General features: G+C 39.4%; 4 protein-coding genes across 4 annotated transcripts; 1 reads left to right on the top strand and 3 right to left on the bottom strand.

The window, feature by feature from the left end:
- Nucleotides 1–3,167: 3,167 nt before the first annotated feature.
- Nucleotides 3,168–5,948, bottom strand: LOC107611656 (uncharacterized). The gene is made up of 4 exons (XM_088503041.1): nucleotides 5,925–5,948; nucleotides 5,366–5,795; nucleotides 4,089–5,081; nucleotides 3,168–3,991 (listed from the first exon to the last, which is right to left on the bottom strand). Exons 1-4 carry the CDS (start codon nucleotides 5,946–5,948, stop codon nucleotides 3,168–3,170), a joined length of 2,271 nt encoding a protein of 756 aa, XP_088359167.1.
- Nucleotides 5,949–6,679: 731 nt separating this feature from the next.
- On the top strand, nucleotides 6,680–11,552 carry RBL12 (RHOMBOID-like protein 12). The gene is made up of 8 exons (XM_016338128.3): nucleotides 6,680–7,159; nucleotides 8,170–8,290; nucleotides 8,429–8,548; nucleotides 9,467–9,577; nucleotides 10,044–10,082; nucleotides 10,452–10,556; nucleotides 10,672–10,713; nucleotides 11,212–11,552. The coding sequence occupies exons 1-8, from the start codon at nucleotides 6,777–6,779 to the stop codon at nucleotides 11,299–11,301; spliced, it is 1,011 nt and encodes a 336-aa protein (XP_016193614.1). The 5' UTR covers nucleotides 6,680–6,776; the 3' UTR covers nucleotides 11,302–11,552.
- A 1,689-nt stretch (nucleotides 11,553–13,241) lies between these two features.
- Nucleotides 13,242–14,156, bottom strand: LOC107611646 (uncharacterized). The gene is made up of 2 exons (XM_016313554.2): nucleotides 13,745–14,156; nucleotides 13,242–13,540 (listed from the first exon to the last, which is right to left on the bottom strand). The coding sequence occupies exons 1-2, from the start codon at nucleotides 14,154–14,156 to the stop codon at nucleotides 13,242–13,244; spliced, it is 711 nt and encodes a 236-aa protein (XP_016169040.2).
- Nucleotides 14,157–14,579: 423 nt separating this feature from the next.
- LOC107611636 (uncharacterized) lies at nucleotides 14,580–17,934 on the bottom strand. The gene is made up of 2 exons (XM_016313545.1): nucleotides 17,913–17,934; nucleotides 14,580–15,496 (listed from the first exon to the last, which is right to left on the bottom strand). The coding sequence occupies exons 1-2, from the start codon at nucleotides 17,932–17,934 to the stop codon at nucleotides 14,580–14,582; spliced, it is 939 nt and encodes a 312-aa protein (XP_016169031.1).
- Nucleotides 17,935–21,120: the final 3,186 nt, after the last annotated feature.

Genomic DNA, 21,120 nt, shown 5'->3' with positions numbered 1-21,120 from the left:
TGATGATTAAACTTATAAATTATGATTGTAAATTGTTTGTTATTATGTATGTATAGATGTTGTTAGTTAGTTAGAGGAAAGGTAAGATATTATTTTTCGAATAGATTTAGAAATTATAATTAGTAACTTAGCTTTTATGATTCATGTTATAAATTATAAGTTTAGGAATTATTATGACACATTTTTGTTGGAAATTATATATTTAGGATTTATTATAATTTTTTGTTGGAGAATATGTTAGAAATTTTTTTGTAATACGATTAGATATTGTAGTTAACTAATTAACTTTTGTGATTAATGTTGGAAATTATAATTCTAATTTTGTAATAGATTTAGAAATTAGAATTACTTAATTTACTTTTGTTATTAATTTGAGAATTTATAATCTGAAACTGCATCATTAATAACGATATTTTTTAATATTAATTGCAAGGTCAATTTACTTAATACATAGTTCATTTGGGAAGAAAGGTAAATCATAAGAATTCAATTGTAAATAAAATAAGAATACTAAAGTAACGTTAATTTTGTATGTTGTTAGTTAGACAATGTTTTTCAAATGTTGTTTGTAAATAGCTGAGAAGTTATAATTAACTAATTAATTATTATGATTAATTTTTGGAAATTATAATTATAGGACTTATGATAATCTTTTGAAGTTATGTTTACATGCTGTAGTTTGATCATTTGGTAGTTTTTTTTTTTTTTTTTTGTAATTGGGTTAGAAATTATGATTAATCGATTAAATAGTATGATTAATTTAAGTTGTAAATTAGTAATCATTCATGATTTGACTAGTAACATGTTATGTTCTTGCAGAGTTTACGGATGATGACATGTGACCACCTACTGCCCCCTGATCGGTACCATCCGAGTGTAGAGGATCATTTACGGGTTACTGGGTTTTATCATGCCTCTCAGATTGGAGTAGTTCAATGCCAGAAAGCATTGATAAATGCTCTAGTGGAGAGGTGGCGGCCGGAAACACACACCTTCCACCTTCCGATTGGTGAGTGCACAGTGACGCTGGAGGATGTAGCCGTTATTTTGGGCCTCCCGACGAACGGCCTTCCGGTGACAGGGATGACCTTGAGCAGCTTCGAAGCATTGGAGGGTGAGTGTTTCCATCAGTTTGGGGTTGCACTGAGGAAGGCCGACTGCAGAGGGAGCGGCATAAAATTGACATGGCTTAGGAATCTGAAAGAACGTATACAACTAACTGACGAAATCAGTATGCAGAGGTACGTCAAGTGCCACATTATGTTGTTACTGGGTACTATCTTATTTGGAGACAAGTCAGGGGCATCTGTGCACTGGAAGTTTCTACCTTTGCTCCGGAATTTTCATAGTATCAGTCATTTTAGTTGGGGATCGGCATGTTTGGCGCACCTATACAGGTCCTTATGCCGGGCATCTCGTTTTGATTGTAAAGAAATCGATGGTCCGTTAACACTTCTGCTAGCTTGGTTCTAGATCCGCCTACCCTATCTTGCGCCCCCTACTAGGGAACCCCGCAGTTTTCCGCTTGCGAACAGGTAACATTGGCAACTTACTTGGTATGTTCATAATTCTATTTAAGATGTGCTACTGACATAAATAATTTCAGGTGGCGTAACTGGGAGCGTGGTGACAATCGGTATAGATATCTTAGCCTCGCCCACTTTAGAAAGGCATTAGATGAGGTTCAGGAAGGGCAGGTGTGTTTTTATTAGAAAAGTATTTGTCTCGAATTGAGGTTGACTGTTATTTGGCTTGTAATCATGTGTGTCTTGTGCTGTGTGCAGTTCGTGTGGGTTGCTTATGGTGTGGATCGCATTGATCCGGGCATAATCCCAGAAGACATCCTCATGCACGCAGTAGTGTGGAGTGCTACGGTTCCGTTGATTTCATTCGAATCTATTGAGTGGCATGCAACGGATAGAATTAGAAGACAGTTTGGTTTTGTTCAGGGAGTTCCACATCAAGAATGGAATCCGGGAAGGGCACACGGAGAAACACTGGCTGGTCCTAAGAATCTTGACTGGGCCACAGCCCCGTCCCATTCATGTTGGATTATGCACTGGACAAACAAGTATAATAACGTTCTGACTGAGTATCTGGAACCTTCACAGCATCCGTTGGATGTTTACATGCACTGGTATCGTAGAGAATATGGCAACCATTTAAACTTGTCAAATGTTGGGTTCATGGCTGCGGATGCAGGCCAGTCACAATTTGGCCATCAACCTGAATTTATGCCCGGTAGGTTTTCTTTGGACACGAGGATTCCATGCCACACTGCCTCAGTTGCTTCTGGAGGTTTGGTTTCTGGAGATTCTAGTAGAAGTGATGGTGGTCGGGGGATACTTAATAGCCGGAACCTACGGCGTGTATCAATGGGTCAGATTGAAGAAAATGCCGGGGCAGATGAGCATGAAACGGATGAGTATCTCATGGAAGAACCGGATGATGAGGATCAAGACGAGAGCGACGATGAGGAGATGGATGAGGATGAAGAATCCCGCAACAATGCCCCTGATGATGGGGATGATGCAGGTCCGACTTGATTTCACTGTCCATTGATTATATTGCATTAATTTCAGGACTTGTGTCTTTATGATTATGTTATGAACTTGTTGGTGTATTTTTTTTTTTGCTTGTTTATCCCGTGTTTGCATCATTTTGGATAGTCTGTTTCATTAAATTATGTACAGGTGAAACAGGTAAACATTACAATCTCAGGGTGGACCCGCCACGTCGTAGCGCTAACCGATACACCCCGTCCTTGTTCAAGAAGGCCAAGAAGAAATGCAAGAACTTCGTCGAAGACATAAAATGGGCAATAAGAAAGTAGTTGTGTGGGTCACATAAGTATTTTGTGTATGTATGTTGGAAACTTGTAATTTGAACTTAATATTGTGTATGTATGTTGGAAACTTGTAATTTGAACTTAATATTGTGTTTGTATGTTGGAAACTTGTAATTTGAATTTAATATTGTGTTTGTATGTTAGAACCCTTTAAATGTGAACTTCCTATCGTCGATTATGCTACAAATTAAAGAAGTTTCAGGTGTCATAAAGAAGTTTCATGAAAGTACAATGTTCCGATAAGGTGGTTAGCACAAACGGATAAACATAAACAAGCAAATGCCATAAAGTACTATAATGAAACATGAAAGGCATAAATCTACTGTCCTGGGTTGCTGGGACCTACACCAGCTGACCGACAGCATCTACTTCGGCTGTGTCCCTCGGCTCCACATTGCCTACAACGCCTAGGAGCACGTAACATTCGTGTGTCCATTTCGTTCAAGAAACGTGTCATCCTCGGGCGACCTTTCGTCACCCGTCTCAGGTTCGGATTCGGGACAAATCGAGGGCCGCTGTACACAGGCCACGTTGTGGGATTCCCCAGTGGCCGAAACCTAGCTCGGTAAACCCTCCGAACTTGGTCCATCTTGTAAACTTCGTGTACATACACTCGCCAATCCAGTCGCTGATTTGCACAACATGCAAAAACATGTCGACAGGGAATCTGATCCACCTGGAACTCACCATAGTCACATCGTTGTCGACGGAGGTCGACGGCATACTCAGTTCCACCTGGCATCTCACGAACCTCGAAGACCTCATTCATCCTGTCGAAGCAATTAACTTGGATGTTTGATGATGCAAGTTGATTTGCATTCAATTTCGACGTGACAACCTCAGAAAAAACATGTCCAGCTGTTATCCGCGACTCCGCCTCGGCTCTTTTTCTAGTGAACAACTCGTTAAGCCTGTAGAATGTGGCTTTGACAAGTGCAGTTATCGGAAGATTGCGTGCACCCTTCAACACTGAGTTGATGCATTCCACTAGGTTTGTCGTCATGTGACCCCAGCGGTAGCCACCGTCATACGCCAACGCGTACTGTTCACGTGGGATTCGGTTAAGCCAGTTCGTATAAGCCTCGCCCCGTTCACGTAAACGCTGGTAGCGCACTTCGTACTCGCGCACCGTCCTCGAATAACCTGCACAACAATCAAAGCCACACAAGAGAAGATTTCATGAGAAACACTGCTTGAAGGTAACTCGGTTAATAAGGAAATTCGAATTATTAAAATTTACCTATATTGACCACAAGTTTTTGCAGGTACGGTGCCTTGAACTTTCTCAAAAATTTCGACTCTATATGCCTGATGCAAAACATGTGGAATGCTCTCGTGGGTGACCAAGCTCCATTGCTCCGGGCCACAGCTGCATTGATGGATTCGTGCCTGTCAGAAATCAGTCCCACACCATCCCGAGTCACAACATGTTGTCGCAGGTTACTAAGGAAAAAATGCCATGCATCAGAAGTCTCCCCCTCCACAATTGCAAACGCAATAGGGACGATATTATTGTTACCATCCTGTGAAACTGCGACCAACAAACAACCCTTATACTTTCCGTACAAGTGAGTCCCATCAACCTGAACAACTGGCTTGCAGTGTCTAAACGCTCTAATGCAGGGGTAATAACTCCAGAAGACTCTGTGCAATACCCGGATATCAGTTACTTCCTCATCACCTTGATATGCAGACATAGTCTCGAAATGGACGATTGCTGATGGCTCCTTGTTACACATGGCCTCAAACCATATAGGCAAAGCTTCATATGATGCTTCCCAACCTCCAAATATTTTTTCCACTGCTTTTTGCTTCGCCAACCATGCTTTCCGATAGCTGATGGTGTAATTGAACTTCGACTGCACTTCCGTAATAACTGATTTCACCTTTATCGACGGGTCAGCCTCAACCAACGGCTTTATTGCTTCTGCAATTGTGTTTGAATCCAGCTTCGAATGATCCTGAGAAATAGTGGCTCTAGTACAAGTGTGAGAACCGTTGTACCTCCTTATAACCCAACAATACTTTCTGCTGATCATGCTAACCCTGATAAGCCAATCACACCCTGATCCATACTGTGTACACTTCGCATAGAAGGTCAACGGCTCCGACTCATACACACGGTAGTCTACGCCTCTTCGGATGGTATAATCTTTCACCGCCATCATAACAGCTTCCCTAGAACTGAATTCCATTCCGATTGCAAATTCACCATCTGCGACCATAGGAATTTCTACCACAACGACAGCCAAATCAAAATAATTTAACACAAATACATTTAATAACTGAAATTAAGACTACGTCAATGCTCCCTATATCCACATCAATATAAATATTATTCCTATCATGTTGTCATCCCACTTTTAACATCATACAAACATAAACACATAAAAAACTTTGGCCGAATGCACACAAATTAATATTCACGTGACTTATATTCTTATTTACATCACTCAACATAGATTATTTCCCAAAGTCTAATACTTTCTATATTTATATGTTAATACGTACCGGCACTCATATATTCCGGAAACTCCGGCGCATGCATGGCTTCCAAGTCCAGAACCCGCATGAAAGACGGCTCCTCAAAGGGATCTTCGTTTGCGAGTGCATTTGCAACGTCTCCCACATTTGGAGCCACCACCCCGTCACCTTGATCTTCTTCTCCGTCTGGAACAACAGCTTCGTAATTGCTTTCAAACTTTTCCTCACTGTCACTATCATATTCTTCCCCTTCAATATTTCGGTCCGCTTCAGATTGTTCGAATTCGACGTACAACTCTATCACCGATATCTGACCGCGAGTTTCAAAATACATTGAAAACATCTCCTGCATACTCGCTTCGTCGGTTACATACTTGGTTTGATACTGCACGAAACCACCAAATACCGGTATGGGATATCTGTATACCATACATGATATTTTTTTTGATATCTGAAAACCTATCTTCTAACAAATCACACCTTTTAGCTCCTCAAATGAGATTGTGAACGGAATAACAATATCTAACGGCTTCTCGCAACTAAATCTCACTCCTTCAGATGTTTGTAACAGAATCTGACCAAAATAATATACTCTAAGTGCAACTCTATCATCCATTTTTCATACTCTCATATATAAATATCGACTATACTCTCAAAGAGACACAGAGAGAAGTAGAAGAGAAACAGGGGGAAAAAGAAGACGCAGAACAACGAATAATCAGATCTGGGGAAGAAGATGAACACACACACACATATATATGTATATATATACTCAACTCGGACCCTCCGCATCCTATAAAAAAAAATTTGTGCAAAAAAACGGACCCAACGAGTCCATAAAAAAAATATATATTTTTTCCTGAGGAAAACGGACCCAACGAGTCCATAAAAAAAAATATTTTTTCCTGAGGAAAACGGACCCAACGAATCCATAAAAAAAAAAATTTCCTAAAGAAAACGGACCCAATGAGTCCTTCACAAAAAAAAAAAAAACCCCAAACGTACCTTGCGATTCCACTTTCATATACAAAATAAAAAAATCTTAATTTTGGTCCCTTAACGAATCGGACCCTACGATTTCATACACAACTTCAATCTTTTTTTCCCGCGCAAGGCAATCGCTCGGTCCGACTCCTCCTGCATGGCTCAGAAAAAGCTACCCCACACCATTGTCTAACACCACTATATTCCATATCCCTGCACAACTCACCAACCCCTCCAATATTAAAAAAACTGAGCCACTTGATATTAGTGTATATACATAATTCATTAAAAAATAAAATATATATTTATCTATTGTATAAAAATTTATGTATACTTTTAATCTTTTATTCATTCTTCCAAAATAAAAAATATAGAATATAGATACAGTCAAGACTCAAGAGTGCACACACAGACTTTTGCAGAGCACGTACTTTCCTGTCTGTGATCAAAGCATAACAAAATGCAGAGCTTTCTTCGCAAATTGGTCGCAAACCACAGCCACAGCCACCACCACAACCTCTCCGGCACTCTCCACCGCAACATATTGCACTCTCTCTCAAAACCTCCTCTTTCTTCACAACCACAACAACAACTCGTACTTCAACTACGCAACCGCATTCCCACCACCTCTTTCTTCGCTACTCTCCCACTTCACCATTCTCACTCATGCCGCTCCTTTCTTACCCAAATTCGAGGGTTTCTCTCCAACCCGCTTCTTGCCTCCAATTTCCGCAGATTCTCCAACAGAAACCAGCTCCTCAATTTCAGGTCCAAGCTCCCCACACCTCAATTTCACCGCCGCAGCTTCGGCTTCAACCAATCTCCTGATCTTTACCGTGGCTGGTACTTTTTCTATCCATTCCTCCTTCAAAATGCTCAACTTATTTATACCCTCAACCTTAATTTCCATTTCTCTTCCCCTTTATTTTTTCTAATTTAGTGATTTTCGCATCTGACTGCTCTTTTATATTGTAGTTACCAATTGGATAACCATAATAATCGATAGGTTTTTTTCTGTATTTTTTTTCCTGATCATAGTTCTTGGCGAGGTTTAATTAGGGTTTATGAGGGGTTTTGCTTGTGTGTGTGGCTTTCTTTCCTTTTTTTATTTTTGGGGACATGACTAGCAAAACTATGTTATTTTTATGACTTTGACTTAAAAAAATTGGTATTTTTGAAACTTTGAGTTGATCATTTCAAAATTGTTTCTTACAAATTACAATTGATTTTTGTTCAAAATTTGCTTCAACAATGACGCTTGCAGCAGCCTTGTAATTTAATTTCTTCTGTGATATAGTATGGGGAAGTTTAAGTGGATCCATTTGCCTCTCAAGTGTTAACTATGTTTGGTGACTATGGTGGTGCCATAGAGGAAGAACTATAGAATTTATACAATCTTGTTGGAGGATTCCTCTTTCTCAGGGATGGGCTTCTGTCTACTCTATGGTCCCAATCATGACGCCATTACCTTGTGTGGAAGCATTGGAGTAACCAAAGTATTACTTCCATTTTTTATTAGGTTGCTAGAGTTTAAATTTTGTGGATCTCAACTCATTTCAACTTTTCAAGAGTTTTATTTTATCCACTGTAGCCTGTCCTTGTATTCTTCGAATTCCTGCATGCCTACATTGATGTACATAATATTTTGTTTTTGATGTTTTACATTTGATTTTGATATGCTATGGTTCAAAACTCAAATGCATTTTTGGTACTTTGCTATTTTATTGTTACTTTTGGCTTCAATTCCTTCTTGTAAATAGAATTATTTCCACTAATTATAGCGTACATATTTGTCTGCTTACATATATAATATGGTAGCCTTATTACAATTGTATATTTTCTTGTGTTTGCAGGAGATCATGGTTCAACAGGCTAACACCTAATGATATGGTTCTAGGATTGATTATAGCTAATGTTGCTGTTTTCTTATTATGGAGGATAGGAGATAAAAAGTTTATGATAAATAACTTTACTGTGAGTTTCTTGAGTTACAAATTTTGATTGAACCGATGATACCACTTGTAGACATTATTTGCTGGTGCTTTCTTTGCATTGAACTCTCACCTGTGTTACTTCATCTTGACTGCTAATTCAATTATTTTCTGTGAACAGATCTCCCTGGACAATTTCAAGAGTGGACGTTTCCACACTTTGATAACCAATGCATTCAGTCACATAGAATTTGGGCATCTGTTTTCCAATATGATTGGACTCTACTTCTTTGGATTGAATGTGCGATTGCCTGCTCTAGAGTTGTATTTTTGGTCATTATTTCTCTCGCCTCTTTCATTATTCTTTTTCTTTTATGTTACCTTGTTATATTTGTCTTCACAATATATTGTTTTAGGTTGGGTTATGTACTCTTTGTGGTAAATAAGTTAGGGTCAATCAGTGGATAGTTACTTTGTAATAATATGTTCGAGAGGGGAATATAAGAACTGCAGTCAGCTGTGTTGCCTTTGCAAAAGATAAAAAGGGGGAGAAAATTGTATTAGAGAAGATAAAGTAAACGATTGAAGATCCCTTAACATTTTAGATAAATCTGAGTTTATAGTTCAATTCATGTTGCTGCTTGTCAAGACTTTTGGAGCATAAGATTTGAAGGTTGATTTTACCAAAACGAAGAAAGATTATGTTGTCATTGGCCATCTCCTAGAAATCTTGTCTGTAGGATCTCTTCAGTTTCTTGTTTTTTATTGTTTTTGTTTCTTTTTTTTTTTTTTTTTTTTTTTTTTGTTAATGCAATATCTTTGGAAAAGGAGAGTCTTGTAGCAATGGTTAAGTTGTCTCGTCTGACTTCTAGGTAATGGGTTCATGCCTTGGCAACTGATGCATTTATCAAATTAGGCTGCCTACATTATATTCTTCGGATGCTGCCTTTCCCAGATCCTACCTTTACGTGGAATGCTTATGCCCTTTCTCTAACTAATGTCTTTTGCATTTATCTATCGTCTTTTGGCATACATTGAAATAGATTTATTATTAACATATGGTTTAGCTCTTTGGCTTGTTCAGAACATTAGTTTGAGTCAGTCAAATACCGTCAGTTCATTGTATATTTCTGTCTTTCTTCCTTATTTTATTAAACAAACTGCTTGTTCCATTTTCTTCTGTTGCTCATAACTTTTTTTTACCTTTGGATTTTGGCAGGTTGCAGGAAATTTTGGCCCTGCATATTTGCTGAAACTATATCTTACTGGGGCAGTTGGTGGTTCCATTTTTTACTTGGTGCATAAAGCCTATAAGTCACAAACATCAAAGGTCCAATTATGATTAAAACCGAGTACAATGCCCTTTTAGAAATTAATCAATTTATTGATTTGAAGCCTACCCTAGTACCCTTGCAATAATATACTAGAAAAAATTGCTCTCTCCAATTACAGTGTATTGGAATATGAATTTCTAGATTTTACTTTCATGTTGGTATTGCTGTAACTTTTAAAACTTACTGAGATAAAAAAGTGCATTTGATTTAGAAATGTGATCTATGAACTATTATTTGAAAGATGGAATGGAAATATTCAATGTATAGATAGATATATTTGTGCCTAAGGATATTTGTGATAAAATTCACCAACATAGTAATAATTAATGAAAGTAAATACTTGGTTTCTTTGCCACTAGAACTTGCAAATATTTGGTTGAAATTTCCTTTTCTAATCTTTTAGAAGTCCTATAAACTTCTTTTAATGAGTCTTAATGTTTCTCTAAATTTTGTTTTCTACAGGACTGGGGATTTATGAAGCATTCAAGGGATATAGCATTGGTGAGCATTTAGTAACTATCTGTAGAGAGTATAGGCCCTATTTTGTGATAGTAGATTTTCTTTGTTTGACAAGTTGATGATTTCATTTTACTTGTGGTTCTAAACTTTCTTCTCTTTTTCCTTTTTTAAAATTTTGTTAATTTATTTTTTAATACTTTTGTGAGGATTATAATATTATATAAAAGTTCTCCTAATTCCAGAAAAAGCCAACTTCTGTTGGTATATATTAAAACATTTAAAAATGGTTCTATTGACTTTTTTCAGATTATCAAATTATGTTTGTATTAGCATAAAAAAATATTATTTGCTTGTAACCATTTAAAGACACTGCTTGATATTCAAGTTAACTTGAACTTGGCAATGATTAAGGGGGCAAGTGCAGCTGTAAATGCAATTGTGCTGCTTGATATATTCCTCTTTCCCAAAGCAACCATTTACTTGAACTTCCTTATACCAGTTCCTGCAATCCTATTGGTAAGCTCTATACAACAATTTTTGCTTTCTCAAAACTGTGAAAGTGGATAAGTGAATGGAAAAGATATATTTCTCATGCATGTTTTTCTTTTGTTTGTAAATTTATGTAATTAAGGGCGCGCTCTATATCGGAAAAGATATGCTAATCATGTTCCAGGTATGGTGAACTCTCTCCAGGCTTACTTCGTTACACTTGGAGGGTGTTTGCGAGTTTTAACTTTGAAGGATAAAATCTCTGTTGCTCTTCAAACTCTTCCATTCCATCAATTTCTCTCCAAAATTTGAACTCGCAAGCACACTCTTCAAGTAATTACCTTGTTGGTCCTTGTACATTTTATGAATAAAGAGCTAATTACAAACTTTTAAAACATTGGTACTTGGGATATACTTGGTTGGACCATAAAGAGTTGAAAGTTGTTACGAATGAACTCCATGTGTAATTTTACATTTTACTCATGGAAATCATCCATAAAAATATTCACCTTATTTTTTCTTTACACCACCAATCAAACATACTGTTTTTGAAATTTTCAAACAAGAGTTACTACGGATGCTAGAATACTTTAGATACATTGTAATATCCATTCATTTTATTTAAACCCCATTCCTGTTTATTAATTCAACTAAAAATTATTGTTGATTTTTCAAATTTTAGGGAGACAGTTACGTAGCAGGATCTGCACATTTGGGGGGTGCTGTAGTTGCAGCTATTGCTTGGGCAAGAATTCGGAAAGGCATATTCTAATTTTATTAAAATAACTTTTTTTTCTCTCCTTAATTGATGTTGATGTTGATGTTGATGTTAGGGGAAGTAATGTTATTATTGTGCTAATTGTGAATTGCTAACTGGAGCAAGTGCAAGTGCCTCACAAGCAGCTTATCGGTTAAAAAATGTGTTGGTGCTTTTGCATGATATACTTAATATTTTAGTCTCATTATAATATAAAAATGAAATGTATTCATTTATTTGGATACAACTAAATTTAGGTTCAAAAATTCTCCGCATGATATTTAGGTCCCTTTGATAAGTTCTCCTACGCATAACAGAAGCAGCTACTGCTGGATTCTCTAAATCAAAGTACAAGTGTTATCTACGTTAAAATAATAAAAAAAAAAAAAAACAGTTCAATTACACATCCAAGTATTTTTGTATCCAAGTTGGTTCAAACTTAACAAAAACCACTTTCATCACACCAGTTGGTATCACATGTGCGTTTCAATAATGCAACTGCTTTGTCTTTATCTTTTCTTTCTATTTCTCCGTTTCTTCCTCCTTCTTTTTTAAATTCGTGCACGTAGGTTCTTCTTCTTTTCTTCTTCGCGCATTTCATTATCGTAATTATCAACATCAATATTTTGTTAACAAAAACAAACATTTTGAATTGAATTTGAATTTATATAGTGGACAATGTTCGGTTCATTTAGTATTATACAGTGGTTTCGCTTTAACAATATTTTCAATTCATTCTAGACGCATGTGTTTTTGAATTCGAATTTATATAAGAAATAACATAAGTATCCAATAAAAATGAAGAAAAGAACAATGTTTATAGAACAATAGTTGGTTTTATATTGTGATGATGGCAAAGTAAAGTTATTTACATATTCTCTCATTTTATAGTGCAATTAAAACTATGCATGATTTGAAGAATAAGAAGCAAATAGCTGGGAGACAAAATCTTTTTTTTTTTTGAAAGAGGAGCTCAACACGTAGAGTGGAGCATAGAGAACACACATAGGTAAGACAAATCAGACAAAAAGACCAACACAACAATGAATAGTAACATATATCCCTTTGTTATAGTTCAGAAAGGATATGTTGATAATCTCCTCAACTCCTTTGTCTTTATTCTAGAAGATCCTCCTGTTCCTTTCCAGCCATAAGTTCCAAGTAATCGCACAAAAGCACACCATCCATTTCTTGCACTCCGCCTTCCTTTGTGATGTCTCTGTCCAACTTAAGAAGTGCTCCTTCAACGTACCCAGGCAAGACCATTGTCTACCAACATACGATAGCCATGCACACCAAACCTGCCAAGAAAAACTACAGCCAAGGAACAAGTGGTGATCAAACTCGACATCTGTGTTACATAAAACACACAAGGTACCTTGTTGGTTAATAGCCCCAAGCCGACTCAGTCTCTCCTTTGTGCTGACTCTGCCAGTCAAAACAAACCAAACAAACAACTCCACTCGTGGCGGGACTAGACCTTTCCAGATAGTTTTAGTAAAGCTATAGCTTGTGATATCCTCCGGGATCATTTCCGCCTGCATTACCTGCACAAATGAGTTAGTTGAAAAAATACCATGTTTATCATATTTCCACACAACTCTATCCTCTCTGTCTTGTGCAAGTCTGACCAGCCTTAATGCATCGTGTAACTGGTTCACTAGATCCAACTCCCATTGGAACAATTGTCTTCTCCATTGGAAGTTCCATATCCACTCTAACTCATCCCAAAACCCATAATCCCCTATCACTAATCCTTTTTGGTTTGAAACAGAGAAGAGTCTTGGAAAGCGACCTTTCAATGGACCTCCAATAAGCCAGACATCTTCCCAAAAGCGAGTACCTCTCCCATCTCCCACCTCCATGGACAAACCAGTAATCATCTTCTGCCTCACTTCTTGATTCGTGAACTATAGCTGACAAATATCCCTCCACGGTCCCCCCCGAGAAGGTAATTATTGGTTGGCCAAAGGCACATTTGGATCCAGGTTATTACATGAACAAACGACCTTCTTCCACAACGGACACTCCTCCTTCGAAAAGCGCCACCACCATTTAAACAAAAGAGCTGTGTTGCAGATCAAAGCATCTCCAACTCCCAATCCGCCTAGCCTTTTAGGAGCCTGCACCACTTCCCACTTAACCATAGCCATACCATTCCTCCCATCCTCCTTACTCCAAAAGAATCTTCTCTGCAAGGAAATCAACTTCTCTGCGACAGCCTTAGGCATCTTATATAGGCTCAAATAATAAACTGGAAGACTATTCAACACAGATTTTATAAGCACCAGCTTACCGGCTTTATTGAGAGCCTTGGCCTTCCAAAGGCAAAGCTTTTCCTCCACTTTGTCTATTATCGGCTTCTACGTCTTAACCAATCTCGGGTTTGCTCCTAGTGAGATACCCAGATATTTCACTGGAAGAGTGGCTTCTTTACAACCCAACACCCTACACATACGTTGTACCCACTGCTCGTTACAGTTAATAGGAAACAAGCTAGATTTATCAAAATTAATACTTAAACCTGACATCAACTCAAAGCAACGAAGCAGCCTCCTGTAATTCTTGATGGTCTCTTCCTCAGGTGGGCAAAACAAAATTGTATCATCTGCGAACTGAAGGTGCGACAATTCTATATGATCTCTCCCAACCAACAACGGTGATATACGATCATTTCTAACAGCCTCTCCAATCATCCTATGTAGCACATCAACAACAAGTACGAATAGGAAAGGAGACAGTGGATCACCTTGTCGCAGTCCCCTTTCCATCTTGAACGGCTTAGAAGGCGAGCCGTTAATCAGCACTGACATAGAACATGTACCAACGCACTCCATTACCCAACCCCTCCATCTTCGTCCAAACCCCATCTTTTGTAGTACAAGGTCCACAAAACTCCACTTGACCCTATCATATGCTTTCTAGAAGTCTAATTTTATAATTGCCGCTTCCTTCTTCTTCAGTTTGATCTACTGAACAGTTTCGCACGCGATAAGGGCCCCATCATGAATCTTCTGTCCTTTAACAAAAGCACTCTGTGTCTCTCCCACTAGTCTTGGCATAACTGCTCGCATTATCCTAACCAGTATCTTCGAAATCACCTTATATACACACCCCACCATGCTAATCGGTCGCAGATCTTTGATTTCCTTTGCACCAGTAAACTTAGGGGCCAGCGCCACCCACGTAACATTAGCATCTGCTGGTAACTTTGAATATTGGAAGAAATTCAGAACTGCTGCTGTAAATTCAGAACCAATAGCATCCCAGTACTTCTTTATGAAGTTCATGTTTTAGCCATCACATCCTGGAGCCTTAGATGATTCACAGTCCCACACTGCCTCTCTAACCTCCTGAGATCTCGGTTGCACCTCTAATGCCATAGTATCCCCCTCACTGATTACATCCACCAGACCATCTCTGAACCCCACCAACGATGACTTCTCTTGATGATACAAATTTCTATAAAACTCGTTGATGGCAATCTTGATCCTAGCTTGATTTCTTATCAGACGTCCATTAATAACCAGTGCATCAATTCTATTATTCCTCCTCCTTTCAGAAGCTAAGTTGTGGAAGTATCTGGTATTTTTATCCATGTCCCTCGCATGTCTAGACCTCGACATCTGTTTCCAATGTAGTTCTTTCCTCACATACCATTTCTCACAGCACACAACTAATGCCCTTCTTCTTGCCTCTACCGTTCCATCATAAACCCTGTTACCCACCATGTCATCTAATTTCTTTATCTCTTCCTCAAACTTCAAAATTTTCTTGTCCATGTCCCCAAAATTAGCTCTATGCCATCTTCCCAGAGGACCCGTCAATGCCTTCAATTTATCAGTAAATTGTACCTCTCCTAACCCTCTCCATTCCTCTTTAACCATCCTCAGAAAACCTTCATGCGTGAACCACAAATCTAGACTTCGAAACAGTCTCGGGCCGTCCCTTAACCTCTTATCCTCCACTATAATAGGACAGTGATCTGACAAACCCCGTGGCTCCCCTCTTAAGCGAGAATTAGGGAATACATCAAGCCATTCCAGGCTAACCAGGGCTCTATCAATAGGGCTACAAGATCGCCCTCTAAACCATGTAAACTTACGGTCAGTAATCGGCAAGTCCACTAAACCCATGTCATTTATCCAGTCCTTGAAATCTTCTGCCGATGAAGGTAGCCTATCAGTGCCGGGAGACAAAATCTTGATTGCTGATATTAATTATAGTTATAGTTATTATTAGTGTATAACTTGTTGTGCGGAAACTAATATTATTGACAAGTCATTTAATTTGGCAGCAGTTTTCTACACATTCATTCCCAATTTTTATTTCAAGCTTGCTTGAAATTTGTGGAATCCAGAGTATAGTTGGGTGAGATTCATATATGGTGTTTGATTCATTTAGTATTATACAATGATTTTGTTTTAATAATTTTTTTGGTTCATTTATAGTCCAGGTGTGTTGTTGATGAATAATTTGTCCCAATAGTTAGAATGGCTTTCAAGATAAATTGAATAGAATGGAATAAAATCTAATACAATTGAATAAAGTAATAATAAATAATTTCATTCTTTTTTGCTAAAAAAGACTCAATCATTAACAAAAACACATCGAATTTATTTTTGGATTCAAATGAATCTCAATTAAACTAAGAAATAAACCGAAATTACTTAAGGAATAAAAAATTTGGTCAATACTTATCAGCAACATCAAGTGAACCTCAATTAACACACAAATGAATCGAAATAAATTAAGAAATAAATCGGAATTTTTTAATGATGGCAGCAGAGAAAATCAGAACTAATAAAGATGTTCGCAAAATGTTGGTATTATTGGTGATGACGATAACGAAAAAGAAAAAAAAAGAAGACGCAACATTGAAAAAGAAGAAGAATCTGCGTGCGCGAATTTGGAAGGAAAATGAGAAGGAAGAGGAGGACAAGAAAATAGGGAAGAAGGAGAAGGAAAAAGAAGCATATAATTTAAAAAGTTGTTATAACAACTTGGTTAGACTTAGTTAAATATTTTGCTTAGCTTAGATGCAGAACTTTATTCTTAAAAAAAAGTGTTATGTGCATTAATATTATTTCTATGTATAAATTTAAAATAATCATTATTACTGCATATGATATTTGAATAACACTATTTACCAAAATAATAGAAAATAGATTTTTTTTTTATAACTTACAAGTATATTTATTTCGATAAAAATGTACATATTATATTTTATTAATTTGTGTTGCATAGGTAAATGATTTTTACTCGTGTTAAGTATATGTTTTAACTTTAATATTTTCAACGTTTTTAAAGTTTATTCTTAACGTTTAGTTTAATTTTATCTTTATGTTTGAAATATGTTGTGGTAATATTTAAAATTAAGGTGGAGAAGAATTTGTGAGGTCCAAATTCTTTTGGATAAAAGTTTCAATTTATTTGTCAAAACAGTAGATTATTCAACTTCTTCGCCTAAACGATGGTAAAGTATTCTGTAAAAGATTTTAATGCTTAAATTAAAAAGAATTTATATCAGAATTGAATGAATTAAAATTAAGAAATACTTCAATTTGATAAAGTATTTATTTTGTTGGATTTGTTAGACTTCTATGGACCCTTTATAAATTCAGACTAGTAAATTTGGATCATAGTATTATCTTTAGACCATGCAAAATACATTTTACCTGTTAATTCTATTTTTATTTTAATTTTTTTTTATCATGCGCATGGACGCATGGTACATATTCTTTATAAATTCAGTAAAAAACTTTACTATTTTCCAATTCTCCTTTTCACTAAAAAAAATTATACTCCAAATATTATTTCTTGCTCTCTCCATTTTTTCTAAAATTTCTGAACTAATTCTACGATCTCTCTACTTTTTTTGAAATTTCTAAACAAATTATTTGAAAATTCTATCGAGGCTCTCAAAGTATAAAAGTAGGGTTATGTTAGGTAACTAACGAGTTTCTTGAACAACATTAACAATGGCTTTAAAATTGGCCCAATTTAAATAAAACACATTACACCCCAAATTACTTACCTAAATCTTAATATTAGAATAACCATCTGCACACCTAATAAATTGAACATCCGATATATCCATTATTCACATTGTTTAATATTTTCATTGTCTACCTATACTTTTTTATAAAAATATTGTGATATAAAAAGGATTGAATTGTAATTACCTTTAACTTTAATGGATTTTTAGTAGAAAGCTTTATAATCATATACACAAATTTTAAGGATGAATTAAGGTAGGTAAAATTAAATTTAAGATGTTATGTGTTACGGACTGCCAAGTCCAGCTCAAGAAGTCACCGGGTCGGGACACTGCCCCGCCCAGGCCCAAACCTCTAGCAAAGGAGTTCAACGGGTCGGTTCTTAAGACCCGACCTAGGGCCCGACCGACCTACCACTTGGGGCGTACCATCGCTCGGGTCGGTACCCTCGGGGCAACGCCCAGCCTCCCGACTTGAAGTCCGGGACGACCTGCCCACATGGAATACGACAGCTCAGCTCCTCGATCACTGGGCTAGGCCATCACTAGGCCCACCCAACGTAGTATATAAGGGGAGAGGACAACTCTCCCCCCGAGGTACGTCACCATTCTTACCTAATATAGCCACCCTCTGGTACGGACTCCGACATGATCGTCGGAGTGTCCTTGCAGGTGGCCACCCCCCTTTCTTTTCCTGCTTCGTCCAGCCTCCGACGTCTCCAGCACGTTCTGATCCTCGCTCCACGTCAGCTCGGAGTCTCTCCCTCTCTCCTACTCATCACTACCCGACAACCCGAGAACTCCAGGTAACGAACATTGGCGCCATCTGTGGGGAACCCCGGCAGACATGGAGCGACCCATCACTTCGGAAGAGCTTCGCGAAGGAGGCGGGGCTCGTTTGAGTAGGGCGAGTTCGACAGCCCGAGCTGCCAAACATACGAGATCCTCCATTCAACCCAACCAACAAATGTACACCAAAACCCCCGAAAGGCGCCCCTTCGGGCGGACGGGAGCCGACAGCGCCAAGATCATGCAAGAGCTCAGGCATAGAGTACAAAATCTCGAGCGGGAGTTGGCGGCGAGGGGCCAATCCCACGGAAACGCTAGCCACTCGCACGGCGGTGCTAGCCAGTCCCACACCCACACCCGCTCCCCCACCCGAGCACACGATAGCCAAAGTATAAGCCTAACAAGGCACGAAGAGGCACACACGCAAGCAACTTCCAGATCCACTCGAAGCAAGTTGGAAAGCCACTGGGGGTCCCAGAAGGAGGAGGCCAGGAGACAACAAGATCCCATTATGATGGGAGCAACCCCTTTCCACCCCTCAATCCTCAAGGTTCTGCTCCCGAGAAACTTCGACAAGCCGACGGACATGAGGTATGATGGGACCAAGGACCCCCAGGAGCATGTCACAACCTTTGAAGCAAGGATGAACTTGGAAGGGATAGGCGACGCGATTAGATGCCGAGCATTTCCCGTGACACTGGCCGGACCAGCGATCAGATGGTTCAACGCCCTCCCACAAGGGTCCATCACAACCTTCGCAGACATATCCCAAAGCTTTTTGGCTCGGTTCACGACGCGCATAGCCAAAGTAAAGCACCCAATCAACTTATTGAGGGTCACTCAGAAACCCGGGGAACCGACCAGGAAGTTTCTGGATAGGTTCAATGACGAGTGTCTGGAGATCGACGGCCTCACAGACTCAGTCGCTAGCCTATGCCTAACAAATGGGCTACTGAACGAGGACTTCAGAAAGCACCTCACAACCCAGCCCGTATGGACCATGCAGAAAATCCAAAGTGTAGCCAAAGAATACATCAACGACGAAGAGGTCAGTCAGGTCGTAGCAGCCAATAAACAGCTACTCCCTAACCCGCCAGCCCGGCAAACCCATCAAGTCGACAGGCACAAAGAAGCTCCCAAGGACGGCACCCTAAGCAAGTTACCCAAGCACCCATGGGTAGGAAGGTTCACGAACTACACGCCACTTACGGCGCCCATAGTGGAAGTCTACCAGCAAATTGCGGATAAGGGAATCCTGTCCAGACTTAGACCATTGAAGGAAAGAACGGGAGGCAACAAGAGCCTTTACTGCGATTACCACAATGGGTTCGGTCACAAAATACAAGACTGCTTATACCTCAAAGACGCCTTGGAACATGCCATCAGAGAGGGGAAACTGAGGGAATTCTCCTGGCTCATCAGGGAACTGAGGAGGCGGGAAAGAGAACGCTCCAAGGAAGACCGGAGCCGAACTGTTAAGCCAAGACAAGAACCCACAGGAGATGCCGGTAACCCCCCAGCTTTCGTGGTCACAGCCCCCCAAATCCGAGTTGGCAACAAAAAAGGATACCCGCGTACTCTCCATCTCGACAGATGGTCCCACCGCCAGCAAAAGGCATCCCACAATATCCTTTGGCCCAGAAGACAAATGGTTCAATGACCTCCCCAAAAACCTCCCTATGGTAGTTACATCAATGGTCGGGATGGGACTGGTTAGGCACATCCTCGTCGACACGGGAGCCGACTCTAATATCTTATTTAGAAACGTGTTCGATGCCATGGGACTCAGAGAATCCGACCTCAGAAATCACCAACATGGAGTTATGGGGCTAGGCGATAACTACATCAAACCTGACGGGACGATCTCCTTCCCAATCAGTCTAGGAACCGGTGACACCAGGAAATCGGAAATCGGTTATGGCAGACTTTGTAGTCCTCAGAGATTCCACTGCTTATAACATCATCCTAGGGAGGAAAACTATCAATGAATTCTCAGCTGTAATATGCACCAAGTTCCTAACAATGAAGTTTATAACGGACAAGGGAACAGTTAGTTCCATAAGGGGAGACCTAGAGACGGTAGTCGCTTGCGACAGTGCCAGTCTCTCCTTAAGGAAAGAGTCTAAGAAGGCGGCCGGCGTATTCCTAGCAGATCTGGACGTTAGGATGGAGGACAAGCCAAGACCTGAACCAGAAGGGGACATGGAAAAGTTCCAAATAGGAAAATCGGCAGATCAGTTTACTTTCATAAATAGGAACCTACCCCACAAACTCAAGGACCCCCTCATAGAGATCGTGAGGGCAAACGGCGACCTCTTCGCATGGACCCCATCAGATATGTCGGGATTGGATCCCGAGGTCATGTCCCACCGGCTAGCCATAAAGCCCGAGGCCAAACCAGTAGCCCAGCGGCGTAGGAAGATGTCGTAAGAAAGAGCCGAAGAAGTCGCCAAGCAAACAGCAGGACTGCTAGAAGCAGGGTTCATCAAAGAGCTCGAATACTCGACATGGCTGTCCAATGTTGTCCTAGTCAAAAAAGCTAGTGGAAAATGGAGGATGTGCATCGATTACTCCGACCTGAACAAGGCATGCCCAAAAGACTCCTTTCCCCTCCCCAACATTAACACCTTGGTTGACTCGGTGGCGGGATATCGTTTTCTCAGCTTCATGGATGCCTATTCCGGCTATAACACCAGGGGGCACCTATTGCTACAATGTAATGCCCTTCGGGCTGAAGAACGCGGGAGCCACCTACCAAAGGTTGATGAGCAGAGTCTTCCACAACCTCATTGGCAAGACGGTAAAGGTATATGTCGACGACATCCTGGTAAAAACAGCAGAGCCGAACAAGTTAATAGACAACCTCCAGGCTGTCTTCAAAGCACTAAGGAAATTCAACATGAGGCTTAACCCACTTAAATGCGTATTTGCCATGGAAGCAGGAAAATTTCTGGGGTTCATGATAACACAAAGAGGAGTAGAAGCCAACCTGGACAAATGCGAAGCCGTCCTCAAGATGGCAAGCCCTGGGTGCATCAAAGATGTGC

Source organism: Arachis ipaensis, chromosome B1 (genome assembly GCF_059453495.1).
Source record: "Arachis ipaensis isolate K30076 ecotype BB chromosome B1, ASM5945349v1, whole genome shotgun sequence".
Classification (NCBI taxonomy): domain Eukaryota; kingdom Viridiplantae; phylum Streptophyta; class Magnoliopsida; order Fabales; family Fabaceae; genus Arachis; species Arachis ipaensis.
This window is presented reverse-complemented; position numbering and strand designations above follow the sequence as displayed.